Source organism: Eretmochelys imbricata, chromosome 13 (genome assembly GCF_965152235.1).
Source record: "Eretmochelys imbricata isolate rEreImb1 chromosome 13, rEreImb1.hap1, whole genome shotgun sequence".
NCBI classification, from domain to species: Eukaryota; Metazoa; Chordata; order Testudines; family Cheloniidae; genus Eretmochelys; species Eretmochelys imbricata.
Genome location: NC_135584.1, coordinates 23,622,826 through 23,642,464, shown reverse-complemented (window position 1 = coordinate 23,642,464; position 19,639 = coordinate 23,622,826). Strand labels below are relative to the sequence as shown.

The following is a 19,639-nucleotide window of genomic DNA, read 5'->3' as shown; positions in this document are numbered from 1 at the left end:
GTTCCAACTGGGTGATTACTCGAGCAGCCTTGATGGACGATTGCCTTGATGTGTGCTTTCCCGGTAGAAGCCCAGAAAGTCATGTACTGTCACTCAAACAGGAGAATTGCCCTTCTGGGAGGAGAGAGGTACCCCTGCCCTACCTTTGCCACACCTGAGGGGAGGAAGCTTTTTCTCCAGTCTCTTCCTCTCACAGAAGAAGAGAGGCCCAATCGGAACAAAGAGGAGCAGTGGCAGGCTGTGCCACATAGCAGCTTGTTTGGGAGGCCTCTGCCACTCCAAATGAGGGGTGAGGCACAGGGGACTCATGTGAGGATGTACCGAGGGATACATCTACACAGCAATAAGAGACTTGCGGCATGGCTGTAGCTGGCCCAAGTCAGCTGACTCTGGCTCTCAGGGCTCAGGCTGCAGGGCTCTAAAATGGCAGTGTAGACGTTCAGGCTTGGGCTGAAGCCCTGGCTCTGACACCTTGCAACATCTTCACTGCAAGTTTTAGCCCTGTTGCCCAAACTCCATAAACTTGAGACAGCTGACCTGGGCTCTGAGACTCAGTGCGGCAGGTTTTTTATCGCAGTGTAGCCATACCCTAGCTTGCTTTAAGCTAGCCCTGCAGCAAATCAGAGTATCCTCCAGGCAGCTCCCAATAATAGTATTTCTGCAGAGACCTAGTCTCACGTTAAAGCTACCTTTTGCATCAGGATCCAAAGGGGAAGGTGGTACAGCAAACGCTGTGTGCCTTTCTATGGGGATGAATCTGCCCCTGGGGTGAAGCAGCTGCCATTGCTGTAGGGGGACACAAACTGCACTAGTGTGACGAATGAAGCCCAGTTTGGAGGAAAAGCAACAGACAACAAAACAGCTCACTATTTTTGCAGTGTGACAAAAAGAAATGAAAACGTTTTTTGCAAGTGCAGCTCCAAAACCAAACTTTTAAAATACGGCCCAATATTAAGGTTTTGCCAAACAACAACAAAAACTATAGAAAAATGCAGAACAGTACTGGTTCCTGCAATTTTGCTTCCTTCTTTTCTGCACATCCCAAAATTTGTTGTTGTTTTTTTTGGTCAAATTACAAGCGGAAATTGGGCTTAAAGAAAGAAAACAAAATGCCCATTTTCACTATGAAGACAATGTTGCTCAACAATGAGTCCCATTTTCAGAGACAATAGGCTATTTATTGTGAAAAAATACTCAGACCAATTTTGACATTGCAACAAAACGTGAAAATGCTTCAACTCTCAGCACTTAAATTTTGGTGCAAATATTTCACCTAACTTCTTTAGAAAATAAAACTAGACTTCTATTTCCTAGACAAATAGGATTCCTACTTCTTAAAATCCAAAAGCAGATCAACCAGCAATAGTTGTGATAATGGGCAAATATTTATATTTATAGGAAATTAGCATGCATGTAGAGACAAAAGGAGATCCATTCTTCTGGGCCAACTTACTTACAGGAAGTGGATAATTAGGAACACAGGAGCAGATCCTCAGATAGTGTCCACTGGACTTAATGGAGTGATGCTGATTGACACCCATGGGGGAAACTGTTTGAGTTATTTACTTGTACTGTAACACTAGTTTTTCGAGGTGTGTTGTGCACATACACATTCAACTGAAGGTTTGTTTGTGCCCAATGCACTCGAGTCAGAGACTTTTGCCAGCAGAACCACTAGGCGGAGCATGAGCCTCTCCACTCTTCATTCCTTCGCACTGCTGTGTAGCTTAGGTCTAAAGCAGCAGGGAAGGTGGAAAAATCAGAACAGTTACTGTACAAGTAAGTAACGATTTTTTCTCCCTTGCCTGACTGTGTTCACATACATTCCACTGCAGGTGATGACTTAGCAGTTCCCTTAAAAGGTGGAAGGACTTTGGATCATCTGAAGAGAAACTGTAATGCCAACATGCTGCAGTTGGTATCATCATGAGAGGTTTGAGTGATGGCATAATCTTTCAGGGTGAATACATTGTCTTTTTTTGAAAAAAATAGTTCAGACTCTGCGAAGGGCAAATATCTTTAATCATTTTTGGAGCTCCTTCAGAATGCTAGAAGCCTGCAGCCAGGAAGAGCAACTCATGGAGATGGTGGTGGCCTTTGAATCCAAAGCCATATCAGTGGTGTCAATAGCTGCCTGAAGGGATGTTCAGGCTGTCAGGTGCCCTTCTGAAACCAGAGCCAGGAATTGTTCCCTTCATTCTTCTGGCAATGTTTCAGCATGTTGAGAAATTGCAAAGAAATTAATAAAGGTATATTTTGACAGGACTACTTGATGTTGGCCACTCTTCTTTGAAAAGCAGTGGTGGAATACGCCTTTTGGCCATGTAAATCCAGTCTGTTGTAAGCCTGGTCTTTGGGAGCAGCTTTAGGATAGAACTGTTCAGATTGCTTATTAGCGGCCGTAACCACCAAGATATCAGAAACTGTTGGTTAAAAATCAAAGTGCTGCTGAGGGACTTGATAACTTGGCCATAGGTGGTACAGAGGTCGGGGTAGGTCAAAGACTTTTCACCAGCTCTAGCAAAGCTTCATTAATGGGGTGGACAACCCTTCCCAGGCCAGGGATCTGTACAACAACACAGAAGCTGTGCAGGGTTTCTTGCACAAGCCCTAAGAGCGCAGGCTGAGAAGTGGCCATTCTCCTAATCAGGTCCTGAAAGACACTGAAGTCCCCTGGAGGGCAGATGTCAATTCTGAGGTGATGTCTTCATTTGGCCAAGATGATGAAATTACAGGGGACAACGTCTAGGGGTTCCTCCATTATTTCTCCTTCCTCCACAGGGTCCAATTCAGTGGGTGGAGGAATGATGACAGAATCCTGAACCTGAGGGGGAGACCTCCTAGACTGTGATTGTGATGGCGTTCTAGATAGCCTCAGAGCAACCCAAGACCAATAAGGCCATGGGGGATACTGCAATGTCTGAGACACCCATAGTGAGGGACACCATACTGGTGCGTCTTTATTAGAAAACCACTCCTCATCCTTAGGACCTGTAACCTTAGTACAAGATCTATAAGAGGATTTAAAAGATCATGAAGGTGATGCAGATTCCTCCATTTCAGAGTCCAAAGAAGAAATATAAGTTTCTTCAGAAAAGAGAGGAGAGGTCCCTTATTGTTTTGAGGTGATCTGGGTAGGGGAGACACCCAGGGATCCAAAAAAAGCAAAGGTCGAAGCAGTCAGCATGCCAATGAGGTGAGCGCTGCTGGCATGCTGGTGCAGAGACATGTTGCTGTCTGCTGATGATGCCAAAGGTGCTGCTCATGCAGGCGGGGCTGCAGACACTGAAGTTCCCCTAACCAGAGTTGATTGTAGCAATGGAGAGTCTGGTAGGAGGAGACAAAAAAGATCTTTTGCAAGCAAGAAAGCCCACAGAGTGGAGAACACCAAAAAAGGTAAGTGTTCATCTGGCGGTGCTGAAATAGACTGGATTGACTGGAATGATGAAGAAGGATCTGGTAAAGGTGAAGACACTGGTCTCGATAGCCCCGAAGGAGCATGAGTTTACAGTGAAACCTCAGATGGGCCCGGTGAATGCTGTCTGTGGTGCCTTGAAAAGGTACCAGAGGACTTACTGAAAGTCCTTTTAGGAGAAAACCAAGGCTTTAAGTGCTTGTCAGCATCAAACCTTCACTTTGAATTGTGGGGAGCTGGAGGAGTGCTTGTCATGGATTCAGAATCCGCTACATCATGGTCGGGACTCAGTTCTGACATGGGATGCAACGCCTCTTTCAGAAGGCGAACTTTCAGGCATAAATCCCTCTGATTTTTAGTCCTGGTGGGGAAATTTTGAAACGCTGGCTAATTGAAGGAAACACCATGCGGAACTCCAGCTTTTGTAACAGGCAGTGAGAAGGAACTGAGGGGAAGGTGACAGACTTGTCCCATTTGTGCCCTCAGATGGGCACACAAAGAGATATGGGGCACTTGCCGCCTAGTGGTACTGCTGGCAAAAGTCTCTGACTCATGGGCATTGGATGCACACACACCAGTACTGGAATGTATATGTGCATAATCACTCAAAGGAGAACGTAAAAGCTCCACAGAATGAACCGGGGGTAATAGCAAATCTAACACTTAATCAGTGTCAACAATGTGACACTGTTGCAAGAAGTGCATGCCATATTGATTCTGTATTCTTGGTGGAATCGTACGTAATACAATTAAAGTAATTACCGCACTCTAATAAGCTCTGGTTAGGTTTTCACTGGAGTTAATTAGTTAATGCTTGTAAAGCGCTTTGAACCCACAAAATGTTAAATACTTTCATTATTATTATGATTCAGCAGCTACTGGGCCAGACATGTCCAAGGTGCTGGGAATGCTGCAAGTGTCGCAGTCTGGTAAAAGGCTTTTATTTTTGCCTGGCTGACCATAATGCAGGACACTTTTTTTTACAGAAATGATTGCCTCTAAGAAACACACAGAGAGAGGTGTACGCATGCATCTCATAAGCTCAAGGACTGTATTCCTCCAGCACCATCTAATACTAGTACTCAAGAGGGAGAGGGAGGTTGGAGGGGGCAGAGACTGCATGTCACCCTGCACTGGAAGAGAAGGAGAAGCAATAGAATAGGCTTGTTTTCTGTGGCCAATGCATGTAGAATAGAGTTGAAACAATTGTCCTGCCAGTGCTCCCCTATGGAGTATTGAATAAATGCATGGTAAACAAGGTTCAGTTTTGGGCAACAATTCCAAAAAGACATTGCATACACTGGAGAGAGCGGAGAGGAAAGCAAAAGCAATGGAAACAGGCTTGGGGGCATAGGGAGGGAAATAAGACATACTGTGTGAGGAAAGATTAAAAGGACTGGGTCACATTGAGTCCTGAGAAATGGAGGCTTAACTGTCTATAGAACATAAAGGGAGGTTGTAAAGTGATTGTTCGCACGAGTCAACAAGAACAGAACAAGAAATAATGTGATGGAGCCACAAAATTGAAAATTCAGGGTAATTAGTACGAAAAATTTTATAACTCAGATAGTCAGTGGAACAAGTTGCAAAAAGGCAGCAAAATCCCCCTCACTGGGGATATTATGGCTTGATTAGACATCCATCAGTTAAGGAAGATTTTGTTATAATCTCTCCTGCTACAATACAAGGAGGTGGACTAGAAGTCCTACCTAAATCTGAGGATGGGTAGCCCATGACTTATCTCAGTCAGATTTTTAAAAGATAACATTTATTTACTTAATAAAACAACCAACATCTGGGGTCTTAATTCTCAAATTAACTTAGCCCTTTGTTTCCAGTCTTGGGCAATTTATCACAGAATTCATGGCCAACAATATTATTTGCTAGTAATGATCAAAAATAAAATCTCAAAAATCTTTAACGTTGATGATGGAACATTTGAATCTTTTGGGGCATTTTGATTCAAAGAATAAAGAGCAGAAAGTTGTCTTTGGATGGAGACCCTGGTAGCAGAGTGTCAGCATGGAAATAAAAAGCACAATAGATTAAGCATCTGTTTCAGAAGAGCACTCACAGCTCCCGCTGAAATCAGTGAGGCCTGCTGGTGGTCGGGAAACCAGACACAGAATGTACATAAAAACAGTATTAATCACGGCAATGTTGCTGCAGGCTCAACTAGAATGGCGCTACACCTTGCCACCGCATGAGAGCAGACATAAAAAGTGCTATTGATGAACAAATCTTGTACCCATCTGGTAAAAGTCACTCTTTCCATGGACTCTGGATGCCTCCAAAGATTACACAATGTGGCACCTCCTGCTGTAAAGCTAGGACATGGCCCAAAATACCATCATGGTAACAAAAAATACAAGGGTATAGTACTAATTTTTCTTCTGCTATTCAAAATACCATGGTGTAGTACAGGTTAGTTTGTTTGTGTACATGGACATGCACGCACCATTCAGGGTTATGTTATCTATAAATGGACTGATACAGGTCCCCAGTGTGTGTAAGTCTATACGTAGAGAGATACTTGGCCCAACTTTTTCAACATGAGTACAGAACACGATGTCCCACTTAGGGTGCCAAAGCCTAAGTGTCTGAGATTGAAAATAGGTCTTGCATGATTGCATAGCATGCTTACCAGGAGAAAGTTACTAACTACTTTTACTAACAATTATGCACAGTTATATCCAAAATAAAGCAATATTTCCTTGCATTTGGAATGGGAAAACTGCTGTATCTGGTATCACAATTTATTTGTACTACAGTAGCATGCCAAGATCAGGTGTGGTGAGTGCTATACAGACACTAAAAGACAGCTTCCAATCTAAACTGAAAACAAGGCACAACCAGGGCATAACTGAAAACTGGAAGCAATGGAGGAGTTGCTCAGTCATTGTGGTTGCTGTGGCATTTTTACTTTCTAATGGCAACAACTGTGTACAGAGATGAGAACTGGCCTCAACACCAGTGACTGAAGTAGACTAAAACACAATGAGGAGCTATGACTGTACCAGCCAAAGAAGGAGCTGTTGGGGACCTTACTCTTCCTCTAGCAGAGGAGTGGGAGCTGTGGTCCCCCTCATTCTAATCACTGCAGGGATAAAAATCCCTCAATTGGACAACATTCTGGATTAGTTTTCCCATTTTTCTCATGCTTACCTTGTCCAAATACAATGCAGTAAGTGGAAACAATGACTTCTCGTGTTGGCAAAATGGATCAGAGACCAAAATCATCAAAAGTGATCAGTGATTTTGGGTGTCAAATGTTACACATCTAACATGGCTGATTTTCAGAAGGTGGCTGCAGAACACGCCCTGAAAATCAGGTATTTTTAAAGTGTCAACTTGAACACCCAAAAATCACTATTCCCTGGGAAATAACTTATTTGACAGCCCAGCTTACCAAATTCTAACTGCCAAGAGGAAGCAGTACTTCTGGGAGTGATGCTGAAGCATCAGACCACTTTCCAGAGAAGAACTTCCAATTTAGATGTCCCCAAAAACAGAGGACTTGGATGCCTGTACCCACTGATAAATCATTAACTTATGTTATTAGTCTCTATCTCTGCTGACATTCTCAAATATTGGAACATAATTTGTCTCCTGGAACCCAAGACTAGTCAGGTGGGTCCAGGTCCAGTTTATCCCATTAGAATACTCTCATCCTTCACAGGGACCCAGCATTTGTCACCTTTATATTGTATACCCAAACACCACGGATTGCTAATTCACAGCACTGAAGTTAAAGTGTAATGAGCTGTTAGAAAGTCTGACATCCCTGAACTTCCCAAAGAGACTGATCCTACAAGGTGTTGAGCACCTCCAAGGTGTTGAGCTTCATCTCCTCTGGCTTCAATTGGGGAAAAAAGCACTTTGCTTCTCTCCGGATCAGGTCCAAAGACTGACCAAACGCTGGACCATTTTTTTCTGAAACTTACCTCTCTCCACAACTGAGGGTTGAAATAAAATGGATCCAACACACTTTATTCATGGTCTGACAAAAAAATGCCAAATGTCTCTGTTGTGCCAAATTGCCCCAGTTTTTTCCCCATTTCTAATTGTTATGCATTCCTCTACTTGGTTATTTTTAACACAAAAGCCAGATGCATATAAATCGATGAATTCCAACCCATACAGGTCAGCACAGAGCTCACATGTAGAAAAATTCTCACAGGGAATCCCATCCAAATACAAACATTCAGTCAATGGCCTTTCCTGTCCTGCCTGCTCCATACTTACCAGTCGGGACAGCTGGATCCATAGTTGGCTTTTCCCACGTGTTGAGCTGCTCCCAGGTAAATCCATTGGTCCCCAGTGCCACGCTATAACCACAGTTACTGTAGTGTTCATCAAAGGAACAACCACCTGAGGGCAAGAGAGCCGAATAAATACTTCCGTCTTATTATGTTATTTCATTTACATCAGTGCTTTTTATATAAACGCTGGAAAGAAAAACAAAAAACAAAATGAATGTCTGGCACATTAGATTTCTGTATTTGCTTTAGGGTATCCAGGAATGACTTCTGGATATCAAACACCCACTCTTTTTTTTTTGGTGTGGGGGGGTGGTAAATCTTATTTTCTCTCTCTCTCTGATTGTGCTGCTGTTAGTTAGGCCTGTTACCTTAGATTCAGCCTCATGACTTAAGAATTTAAACAGCAGTCTGGCATTTCAGGCATGAGCATGAGGACTCAGGTCTGAACCACAGTAACTGTTTCCTAGCTACAGAGCTTGAAAACCAGATGTTCAGATAGGAGGGAAGAGTAGAAATTCATATGGCAAATGTTAACCTTCGCTTCATTGTGCAAACTGTCATGCCCTCCCTTCATTTACAATTTTAAACATTCAGTAGTACAAGGTTAATAGATGATTTCAAGACCACATCTCTCACATTTACTTACCTTTTAACTTTCTAGTGCCATAGGTAAGGATGTGATGAGCCAACTGTTTAACCCAATACCAAGAAGTGACAATTCGTACAGTGGGGCCCATTAAAGTCAACCCTTACCATGGCACAGTATAATACCTTGCTGCAGCATAGAGGGGACAGTTGTTGCAGCATACTGTGACCTTAACAGCATCCCAGTGCAAGAGAGCAAGGGACTCACTGTTATCTGGTAGTGAGTTTCAGCTGGTCTGACCCATTCAATGTATCCCAGCTCACTACTGTCATAACCTGTATCTAGAAGGTGTCATGTAAGACATCAGTAGAAAGTGAACAACATACTGATCATTGATATTATTATTAAGGCTACATTTTAGTCATGGATATTTTTAGTAAAAGTCATGGACAGGTCACAGGCAGTAAACAAAAATTCACGGCTTGTGACCTGTCCATGACTTTTACTAAAATACCAGTGAATAAAACTTGGGGGTGGGTCAGGGGCTGCCAGGGGGCCTTGCGGGTGCTGGGGGAGGGCGTCTCAGGTGCTCGAGGACAGCGGTGGGCGGCCCGGGACCCCCACTGGTGCTGGGGGAGGGGTGGGCAGTGACCAGCAGGCTCCCTACCTGGCTCCGCGCTTCCCCCCACAGCAGCAGCAGAGTTTGAGTGTGGGAGGGGCAGGGGGTTAGGGCACAGGACGGGGTGAGGCGGGCTCTGGGTGGCACTTACCTGGGGCGGGGGGGGGCGCTCCTCAGAAGCGGCAACATCCCCCTCGCTCAGGTGCTAGGCGGAGGCATGGCCAGGCAGCTCTGCATGCTGCCTCAGCCTGCAGGCTCCGTGGTTCCTGGCCAATGGGAGCTGCAAAACAATTGCTATGGGTCGAGGCAGCACACAGAGGTGCCTGGCCAAACCTCTACCTAGCTGCTGAGCAAGGGAGATGTTGCTGCTTCTGGGGAGCCCCCCAGGTAAGCGCTGCCCAAAGCCCGCCTCACCCCATCCCGTGCCCCAACCCCTTCCCACACCAAACTCTGCTGCTCAGTGGGGTCATGCAGTGGTGGTGCGGGAGCCCAAGACCGCCCCAGCAGCAGCCTGTGCACCTGGCGCAGGAATCCAGAATCCGTGACTTCTGTGACAAAGTCGCAGCCTTAATTATTGCATCATGCATGGAGGACAAATTCAAAATTACAAACATATTCGACATTATGTTATCAAAGTGTGTCTGCCACGCAGGGCTAAAGTTACCCCACCCAAGACAAAGGAATGTGGTTTCTGGAAGGTATTTTGGAGGTACATTAAGAGACAATGGGAATGCAATTTACAGAGAAGGTAAATAGGAGTATAAGGCCAACAAGGGGAGGAGATAATTACTCAGCATCATGGCAAGGGGAAGAGATTACAGGAAACAGATCAATTTGCATTTAAACAAACACCAGCAGGGGAATAAACCAGCATGAAACTTCCTTCACCAGAAAACTCCATGTCACCATCCTCACAGCATGAATTAACTTTTCTTTGGGGGTAACCCTTAGAAGAATCCATTTCAAATTTTGTATTTGAATAAAAATAATAAAAGGAGTACTTGTGGCACCTTAGAGACTAACAAATTTATTAGAGCAAAAGAGATCCACTTCCGGGACACTATAATGCTAATAAGCGATGGTCACGTAAACACCACCCTATACCGGAAACCAACTGACCACTATACTTACCTACATGCCTCCAGCTTTCATCCAGACCACACCACACGATCCATTGTCTACAGCCAAGCTCTCCGATACAACCACATTTGCTCCAACCCCTCAGACAGAGACAAACACCTACAAGATCTCTATCAAGCATTCTTACAACTACAGCACCCACCTGCTGAAGTGAAGAAACAGATTGACAGAGCCAGAAGAGTACCCAAAAGTTACCTACTACAGCACAGGCCCAACAAAGAAAATAACAGAACACCACTAGCCATCACCGTCAGCCCCAACTAAAACCTCTCCAGTGCATCATTAAGGATCTACAACCTATCCTGAAGGATGACCCATCACTCTCACAGATCTTGGGAGACAGGCCAGTCCTTGCTTACAGACAGCCCCCCAACCTGAAGCAAATACTCACCAGCAGCCATACACCACACAACAAAAACACTAATCCAGGAACCTATCCTTGCAACAAAGCCCAATGCCAACTGTGTCCACATATCTATTCAGGGGACACCATCATAGGGCCTAATCACATCAGCCACACTATCAGAGGCTCGTTCACCTGCACATCTACCAATGTGATATATGCCATCATGTGCCAGCAATGGCCCTCTGCCATGTACATTGGCCAAACTGGACAGTCTCTACGTAAAAGAATAAACGGACACAAATCAGACGTCAAGAATTATAACATTCAAAAACCAGTTGGAGAACACTTCAATCTCTCTGGTCACTCGATTACAGACCTAAAAGTGGCAATTCTTCAACAAAAAAACTTCAGAAACAGACTCCAAGGAGAGACTGCTGAATTGGAATTCATTTGTAAACTGGATACAATTAATGTAGGCTTGAATAAAGACTGGGAGTGGATGTGTCATTACACAAAGTAAAACTATTTCCCCTTGTTTATTTCCCCTCCTATTGTTCTCGTAAAGTGCTGGAAATGGCCCACCTTGATTATCACTACAAAAGGTTCCCCCTCACCCCCGCTCTCCTGCTGGTAATAGCTCACCTTTCCTGATCACTCTTGTAACAGTCTGTATGTTAACACCCATTGTTTCATGTTCTCTGTGTTTATAAAATCTCCCCACTATATTTTCCACTGTATGCATCCAATGAAGTGAGCTGTAGCTCACGAAAACTTATGCTCTAATACATTTGTTAGTCTCTAAGGTGCCACAATTACTCCTTTTCTTTTTATGGATACAGACTAACACGGCTGCTACTCTGAAACCTGTCAATAAAAAATAATGTAAGTTATAGATTTCCGGTTTCTCTACCTTTTATAGAGAATATAGTTTTCTTATCATATTGTGTCTTTATGCCGTCCTTGATCTCTCCATTCACTTATGAAGCTGTTGGCACATGGCATGCTCACAGCTCCAGCAAACTGGCTTCTCTTAATGCTCACCCCTAGGTAGCAGTGCCAGGAACAGAACCCAGATCTCCAAAACCTCAGTCTGGTGCCATGTACACAAGTCCAGCCTTCCTCTTTGAACAGTTCCAAACTGTTCACTTGGATTATTTGCATTCTGTTGTTTGTGGCATATTGTTACTCATCATTTAAGTCACAAGTATTTCTGCTTCCCGATGGACTGAAACTTTTTAAAAATGAGAGAACAAACAGGAAATAGTAAACAAAAACAAAAAGCAAATAGCAGATGATCCAGTGCAAACATTTGGCTGAATGATCATTTATAATGCAATCTATAAAATTCTTGGAATTGGCTAACTGCCATAAATAAATGGGCAGCTGTCTGAACACTTGTGAATAAAGAGACCCCCATGAATAAGGGAATGATCCTGCCATGCCTGAACACAAATAACGTGTGTGGTATTTGACCAGCACTAGCCAGCATTGCAAAATGAAATGCTGGGAATGAATTTATGAAGAGGAGGCTTCTAGCTGGCCTACAGATCATGACTCATAATAAAGCATATATTCTATTTTTATATATATTATATTCTATTTAGGCAAAAAGTGTATTCATTCCTTAGATTTCTATGAACAAATAGGCAATTTGTTCATACAAGGACTCCACATTCAACAGAATATTATCTTTCTACTCATCAAGGTTCTCTCTCTGGGAATGCTATATCTGTTCTGGTTCATTACAGCAATTCCCAGATCTCCCTCAATTGAACTTCTTCTCTTTCTATATACCAGAAGAGGTGGGCAGACATTATAGAAACCAACTATTCTTCCACTGAAAAGATAACATGAAAATAGGAAAACATGTGAACCCTTCAACAAGAAAGAATAATGGAAAAAATAACTTAGATGTAGCTGCAAAATTAACCATTTAATGATGAGTAAACAAAGAGCCATATTTCCCATCTGCATATAGGTATGCAAGAGGAACAGATTTCAATTTTAGGAAAGGCTACAGTTGTGCAGCATCTACCTGACAGCTGTCAGCTGCAGAAGGGTCAAGCAGAGGCCAGCCCTGATGAGGTCCTGATGGAGAATTCCCACTTTATTAGAGAATCACTATTTTGTCTCAAGAAGAACAGGAGGACTTGTGGCACCTTAGAGACTAACAAATTTATTAGAGCATAAGCTTTCATGGGCTACAGCCCACTTCATCGGATGCACAGAATGGAACATACAGTAAGAAGATTTTTATATATATAAATCTTCTTACTGTATGTTCCATGCTATGTATCCGATGAAGTGGGCTGTAGCCCACAAAAGCTTATGCTCATATATATACACACACACATACAGATAAGTTGGAAGTTGCCATACAAATTGTGAGAGGCTAATTAGTTAAGATGAGCTATTATCAGCAGGAGAAAAAAAAACTTTTGTAGTGATAATCAAGATGGCCCACTTAGACAGTTGACAAGAAGGTGTGAGGATACTTAACTTGTCTCAGTTACATTGCCCCCACATACATCCCCTTCTCGGAACCCATGCCCTACTTGGCCTGCCAAATATGCATCAGCAATGAATCCATTAGAACGCCCCATGGATTCTAGGCCTTACCCATGGTAACATTGACTCTGCACTGTTTGGCTCTCTCTATCACACAGGCAAGCCAAGCTAGCTCTGTTGCTATGCTAACTTTGATCTTCCAGTCAGCTGTGCTCCTCTGACACCTCTGTAGTTCAGAGGATGTGTAGAGCAACCCAGTGCTATTCAGAACCATATTTACTTGTTCTGCAAGACAACCTGCCAGTTGTACCCTACCTCATCTGGGAGAATTAGTTGCATAGAGATGTTCCCTGACTCCTTCCTTCCTTGATTTTTCCTTCCTAAGCATAGTACTTTGCACTTGTCTTTCCTGCATTTCATCTTGTTGATTTTCATCTTTGTTGATCTTGACGACAGACTAAAACAACCATCAATCCATTATTTTTTATTATTTCATTATCCTGTTTAAGGACAAAAGTGTTTTAAGGGGCAAAATGTTTTGTAAATAAAAAAACAATCTACAAAATCTAACATGAACCAATTACTTTTTTTTTTATGGGGGAGGGGGAGTAATTAAAATTCTTCTATAACATAGGACACCTCAAACACAGCAGCACCGGGCTAGCGAAAGAAGAGCACAAGGAGAAACTTACCAGTCTCATTTCACTGTCCAAGCTGAGTGAAATGTTAAAAGAGCAGTGGTGTTGCTAGACTTTTATTTCAATTTTGCCTAGATCCCTCAATCACCATAGACCCTATTTTATCAGGTGCTGTACAAATATATACCAAAAAAAAAAAAAAGACAGTGGCTCTCCCAAAATCCAAAAAGACGGCATGGAGATGAGACAAATGAGAGAGGTGAGGGAAGGAGGATGGGAGAAGGTGCAAAACAGGATGCGTGCAAGTTTTACTCAACAGGAGCAATAGTTCCAACTTGCCTACCTGCCTTGTCATGACCAGGTTGTATCTGACTGTATGCATTGTGGAAGAGGTGAATTTTGAGGAGGAATTCCAAGGAGGATAAGGTGATGACTTCTCAGAAATTACCTGGGAACTTTTCCACTCAAACAGCAGTGTGAGAGGAAGCTTGAAAGTGCTTGTTGAATAGGTAAGGGTGATAAGACATTTGTGTTTGAAGAGGTGGATGCTCCTGCAGGGATTCGAAAAGATGGGATAATATAGTTAAAGCAATGAGCTAGGAAGATTAATTTAGCAGTAGCAGCATCTTGAATGGACTTCACAGGGTGAATTTCCAGGCAATGAAGCCCGAGGAGATATTACGGTAATCAATGTACAAGATCAGGGCTTGGACAAGAGATTGGCAGTATGAGTAGAGAAGATAGATTGGATCTTGGAGAACTTCCACAGGAAGAAACGGCAAGACAGAGACAGCCTGAATGTGTGGGACAAAACAGGGCAAGGTCAAAGATAGAGCAAAGACTATGAATCTGAGTAACGGAGGTTGGTGGTGTCCAGTATGTTAGAGAAGAGAGAGTAGAGGGCTGTCGGGCAAGAGATCACAAGGTTCCACTTTGGCCATTTAAGTTTAAATTTCAGTTAAACATCCAAGAGAAGTCAGAAAAACAGGTTGTGGTTTTGGTTTGGAAGGAGGAAGGCAGATTTCAGGTAAAAAAAAGAAGCTTTGAGTGATCAGCACAAAGTTGATAGAACTGTTTCTGTGACTAAACTACGCAGATATGGCTTGTAAAGGGAGAAGAGGAGGAAAGCAAAGACAGAGCCTTCTGGTACCCCCACTGAAACAAAGGGAGGAAAGGAGATTCCATTGAATTAAAGGGTGAGGGAGCAATCCAGCAGCCAGAGAATGAGGACATGGGTGCTAGAATGACCAGTCGCCATAGAACACTGCAGTATTTAATAGTTGTAGCCGGCCTAGTTTAGATCTGCAAGTTAGAGGTGGGCGGGGTGGGGGAGGAGGTTGGGCTCACTTCTTTGAAAGAGAGACGTGGCACTACATGCAACTCAGGTCTCTGAACCATGACTGGAAAGTGGTATGATGTTTATTGCAGCTCAGTAATTCCAGATTCAATATGTTCTTTACAAGTACAAATGTCTTTTTCTAACTGCCAGCCCTGCACATTCAACCTGGGATTGGAATCTAACTGGCTTTCATTTCCCATGCAATCACTTGAAATAAAAATTCCACACGCTGAATGATATCCTCAATTATGCCAATACAGCCTCCGAGCATTCAATTTATGCCCCCAGTGACAGCTCTGTAACTGCACTGCATTTGACAAAACAGTCCAGCTCACACTCTCCTACTGGTGTTGGCTTTACAGTCCCAACGATCAGTAAACTAACTTTTGTAACTACAGTGGTGGATATTACAGGCAGGAAGCAGCTCTGAGTAAGAATTTTCATGTGGTCAAACCTCAGAATAGAATCAGACCCTCAAAATACCTGTCCTAAAGGGAAAAGACCTCTTGGGTCGTGGGGAAGGAGGGAGGCTTGGAATAATGCACTGGGAGAGTGGAGGCAGGTGGCCTAGTGGAAAGAACAGTTGACCGGGATCTATTCCTGGCTTAGCCATTGGCCTGCTGGGTGACCTTGGGTGAGTCACTTCCTGTTTCTTTGCCTCAATTAACACACCTGTAAAACAGGGAAAATGATGCTTACTTCCATTGTTAAAACACTTTGAGTTTACTGGTGAAAAGTGCTATGTAAAAGCATTTTATTCTTATTATTATGTTGTGAGATTTTGTTTACTTCCCCAATAGATGCAAGTGGTCGTGAATATGTGTGTGTAAGCAAAGGAAATAAACCTGTTATACAGTACGTTTCCATTATTTAAAATAATTGAGAATAAGACAATTTTTTTAAACTCTGGTAGATGAGACATGGCATGGTGCTGACATGAGTGGTTCATAGAGTTGCCACAGCATATGCCAACCCACTATCTGCAGGTTAAATCACTTGGCAACAAACAAACCTGCCTCCTGGTGGGTTTCAGCATTATACCACAGAAGAAATAATATGTCCGGGTATCCCAGACACTAGGGGTGGTGAAGGGGGGTGGAGGGGAGAGAAAGTAACAGATTAGGACTCTTCCATGGAAATGCAGGCTGCAGACCAAATTCAGCCCTGATTCATACAGGTGTCAGTGGGAGTTCTGAACACTCAGCACTTCTGAAAACTAGACCATTTGTGTAAGCACCAAGCTAGCCACGTCCAGGGCCGGTGTAACCACTAGGCAAAACTAGGCAGCTGCCTAGGGTGCCAAGATTTGGGGGTGCCAAAAAGCAGTGCCCCCCAATTTTGTTTTACACTATTGCTCCCCGCGGAGGGACAGGCCGCTTGCAGCCATGTTAGCACCTACCTCTGCTGGCATCCTCTGCAACTGTGGGCCCCTCCGCCTCACCCCACATCACTGCCCACCCGCGCGCCCCCGCCAGCCCAGAGCCGCCTCCTCCCCAAGCCACCGCATTGCTCCCTAGCCTGCTCCCTCTGGCTCTGGCAGTCCTGGACCCCCTGCCACAGCAGTGGCTGCTGCCCAAGGGCTGCTGGCTGCAGATTGGAGCGGGTGACATCAGCCCGCCTGCAGCTGGCCCTATTGACAGCAGTGCAGCAGCGGGAGGGGGGTGGGGGAAAAGGAAGAGGAGACCTGCAGGTGTGGATCATGGCCCTGCCAGAGGATACAGGGTTAAAGAGCTGCAAAAGTGTAACTGTCCTCAGCACATGCCACCTTCCAAGGCTTCATCCCCATCCATCCCTGTAGTCCTGTGGATCAGGTAAATAGAGCCCCTATTAGGGGAAAACTGAGGCAGAGAACAGGGACGTGACTTGCCCAAGGTCACCCGGGGAGTCATCGTCGGAGTCCTGCTTTGAACACAGGAGATCGAGGCTCCTAGTTCTGTGCTGGCTTGGACCATTAGACCAGAGGCCTTCAAGCCCTGAGCTCTGCACCTGCCCACACAGGGTATTAATCTGGGATTCAGGGGCAGCACACTGCAAGTTTTCAGTGAAGAAACTTGGCTGTCTCGAGCCCTTATGGCTACAAGGAAAATCTTCCAAAGGTGATGGGCATCTAGCTGACACAGTTCTGTCTGCCTGAGTCTGCAGCCAGCCTGGGACAACAGCTCTAGGAAATGTGGCAGTAACGGTTAAGTCTAATTACGACACCATCAGAGCCAGATTTTCATGTAACATGGGTGACCAGTTGCGTGGTGCACAACCACTGCAAATGTGCGAGCAACTCAGGTTAAGTGCAACTGAACCCTGGGCAGGCTGCAGCACCCAAGAGATCTTTGTTCTCCCACTGAATGACAGCAGATGCACCAGTAACTTTACTAGGTAGAAGTTTAGTGATCACATTAGGGCCATATCCTCCCCACTCCCAAAATTGGGCCAACCACCCCTCATCATTCTCCTGATTGCTTGTATTGTTATTGATGGGAGATCTGCTGTGGATTGAGGGGTGTATATGGACCTGCCTTTGCAGGCTCAGTCCTGGCCCAGCATTCGAAATAAATTGCCCTGAGCTTCAGAAGTACCGAGAACCCTGGAGTTCCCACAGACATCGCGGGAAACGCAGGTGCTCAGCATCTCTGAAAATCAGGCCCAGAATGACACTGCCCTGGGCCAGAGCTCTCTGAGTAAGGGGCTTCAGCAGCGATTGGTGGGGGGCAGAGTAAAGCAACCAGGACGGTCATAACGGAGGCTAGAACTCTGTCCTTGCCTCACACCTGTGGGAAGACAAGCCTTCAGACACCCCCTCCCGCCTGCATTGCACTTTCCAGCCCAGGAGCAAGGAACCATTTCACACCTTAGCACTGGGGGGAGCTGAAGCCTCAAACAGGGAAGTAACTTGCCTGAAGTCATCTAGTGAGTTGGTGCCAGGGTGGAGAATAGAAGTCAAGAGTCCAACTCCCAGCTCTGTGCTCTGATCCCCAAACAGCCCTTTCCAGATCCATTGGGGGGAGGGTGGGGAGGGACTCTAGCCACGTGCAGGAGACCCAAGGCCATTTAGTTTCATTAAATATGTAGACTAAATAATGAAATTAATAAATTTTCAAGCCGAATTTTCAAGTTCATAATTCTAATGAACAATGCCACATTATGCAGTATTCATTTTTGAAAGTTTATAATAAGCGATGCTCCGGGGGGAGGAGGGCGTAAGGTGGAAGTTTCGCCTAGGGCGCAAAATATCCTTCCACCGGCCCGGGCCATGTCTAAATACATTGGTCTATAAGACCACATACAGGCATAATGCCTCTATAGACACACTGTTCACCCTTCACTGAAGTGTAATTAGCTCAGAGGTGAAACATAGCATCTCCCTAACAGTCACAGTGAAATTAATCACACAAGTGAAGAGCAGAAGTGAAGAATATTAGATTCACCACACTGAAAGAGGAATTTAGAAAGTCAGACTTACCCAAGTTAGAATTTAACTATGATACAGGGCTAAACCTCACAAAGTAATTTCATGCAAGGTGAAAATATCCACATGCAGCCAGAAAGCTCATGTCAAGTGTTAAAAAAGGTGAGGCTTTCAGGAAGAGCAAAAGCAGCTTTTGGTTCTACCTGTCCCTTCTTCCAATCAGCTAAAAAGAAACACTGGAGGTTGTGGCTGAAAAGTGGGATCGGGGAAAAGGAAACTGAGATGATTTCAATTTGGCCAGATGCAACATGTGCAATGAGTGACCTCTTGCTAGCATAAATAGAAACCCAAACAAGCAATGAAACAGCCTTCCTTGATTCAAAAGGGGTCATACTGAAGCAAATAATGGCACATACAGGAAGGATAAAATAACCCCTTGTTTTACACTGCAGGCGTGTAACAATGCCACTGCTCATCTGAGTGATGCTAATTAATTTTGAGCAGACCTATCATCAGTTACTGAGTCTCTCCCCCAGATTAAATGTAAACCAGCCTTGCACAAATTGAATGCTTTCTTTGAATATATAATTGAATTTGCAGAAGTGTGTGCCAGGGGGGTGTTTAAATAAGTGCACAAATACGATAAAAAAGGACTTCACGCCATTATATCTAATTCAGTAAGCAAAAATAATGGCAGGGCACATTCCAATTAGTGTTTGATTTATTTATTTTAACAAATCCAATTAGTGGAATGTTTTATAAAGTCATCCAATGTCAGTCATGGACTCACCAGATAGAAACAATACCTATAAAAGAGATTTTAAAAATTGATGGGAAGGCTCATTGGATTTACAGCGTATCTTAACGCCCACAGGAACAACATGGACTCAGGCATCTCTTCATCAAGGGCTTGTAGCATCCCCAGAAGAGAAAGAAAGAAAGAGCATCAGCAGTCTCATTCTTCCTGCTTCAGGTCTTTCCTCTTGGAGATAAACACTTATTTACTTTATTTTTCCCCCTTTTAAAAAAATATTGAGTATATGAATGCACAGAGCAGATCTAGAAGGGAAAAATTTACCGGGAGCACAAGTTGTTAAGCTTTCTCTAGAGGAAAATGGGATTTTGGCTCTCCACAGCTTTGCAAGAGCGTAGAGGATGAGGCTAGAGAAAGGGGCGAATCCTGCAGCAGGGATGTCCCGTAGGACTCTTAGAACAAGAACAGGATTGTTCTCTTTGACCATGAATTCTTTTCTCCTCTCAGCACACTCATGATCACAGAGCCAGAAGAGATGCACTTGGGCTATTAGAGCAATAAGGTCTATTGGAAGAGATTTTTGTTGTTTTTAATATATACAAATTTATTCCATGACTCACTTCAGAGGC

At 44.1% G+C, this 19,639-nt stretch overlaps 1 protein-coding gene across 1 annotated transcript in view; it reads right to left on the bottom strand.

The window, feature by feature from the left end:
* The window catches only part of PTPRT (protein tyrosine phosphatase receptor type T), a 725,977-nt gene that overhangs the window by 528,607 nt on the left and 177,731 nt on the right, over positions 1 to 19,639 (bottom strand). The window contains exon 2 of the mRNA XM_077831843.1: positions 7,661 to 7,786. Coding sequence (XP_077687969.1) covers positions 7,661 to 7,786 — 126 coding nt within the window. The remainder of the gene's footprint in view (positions 1 to 7,660; positions 7,787 to 19,639) is intronic.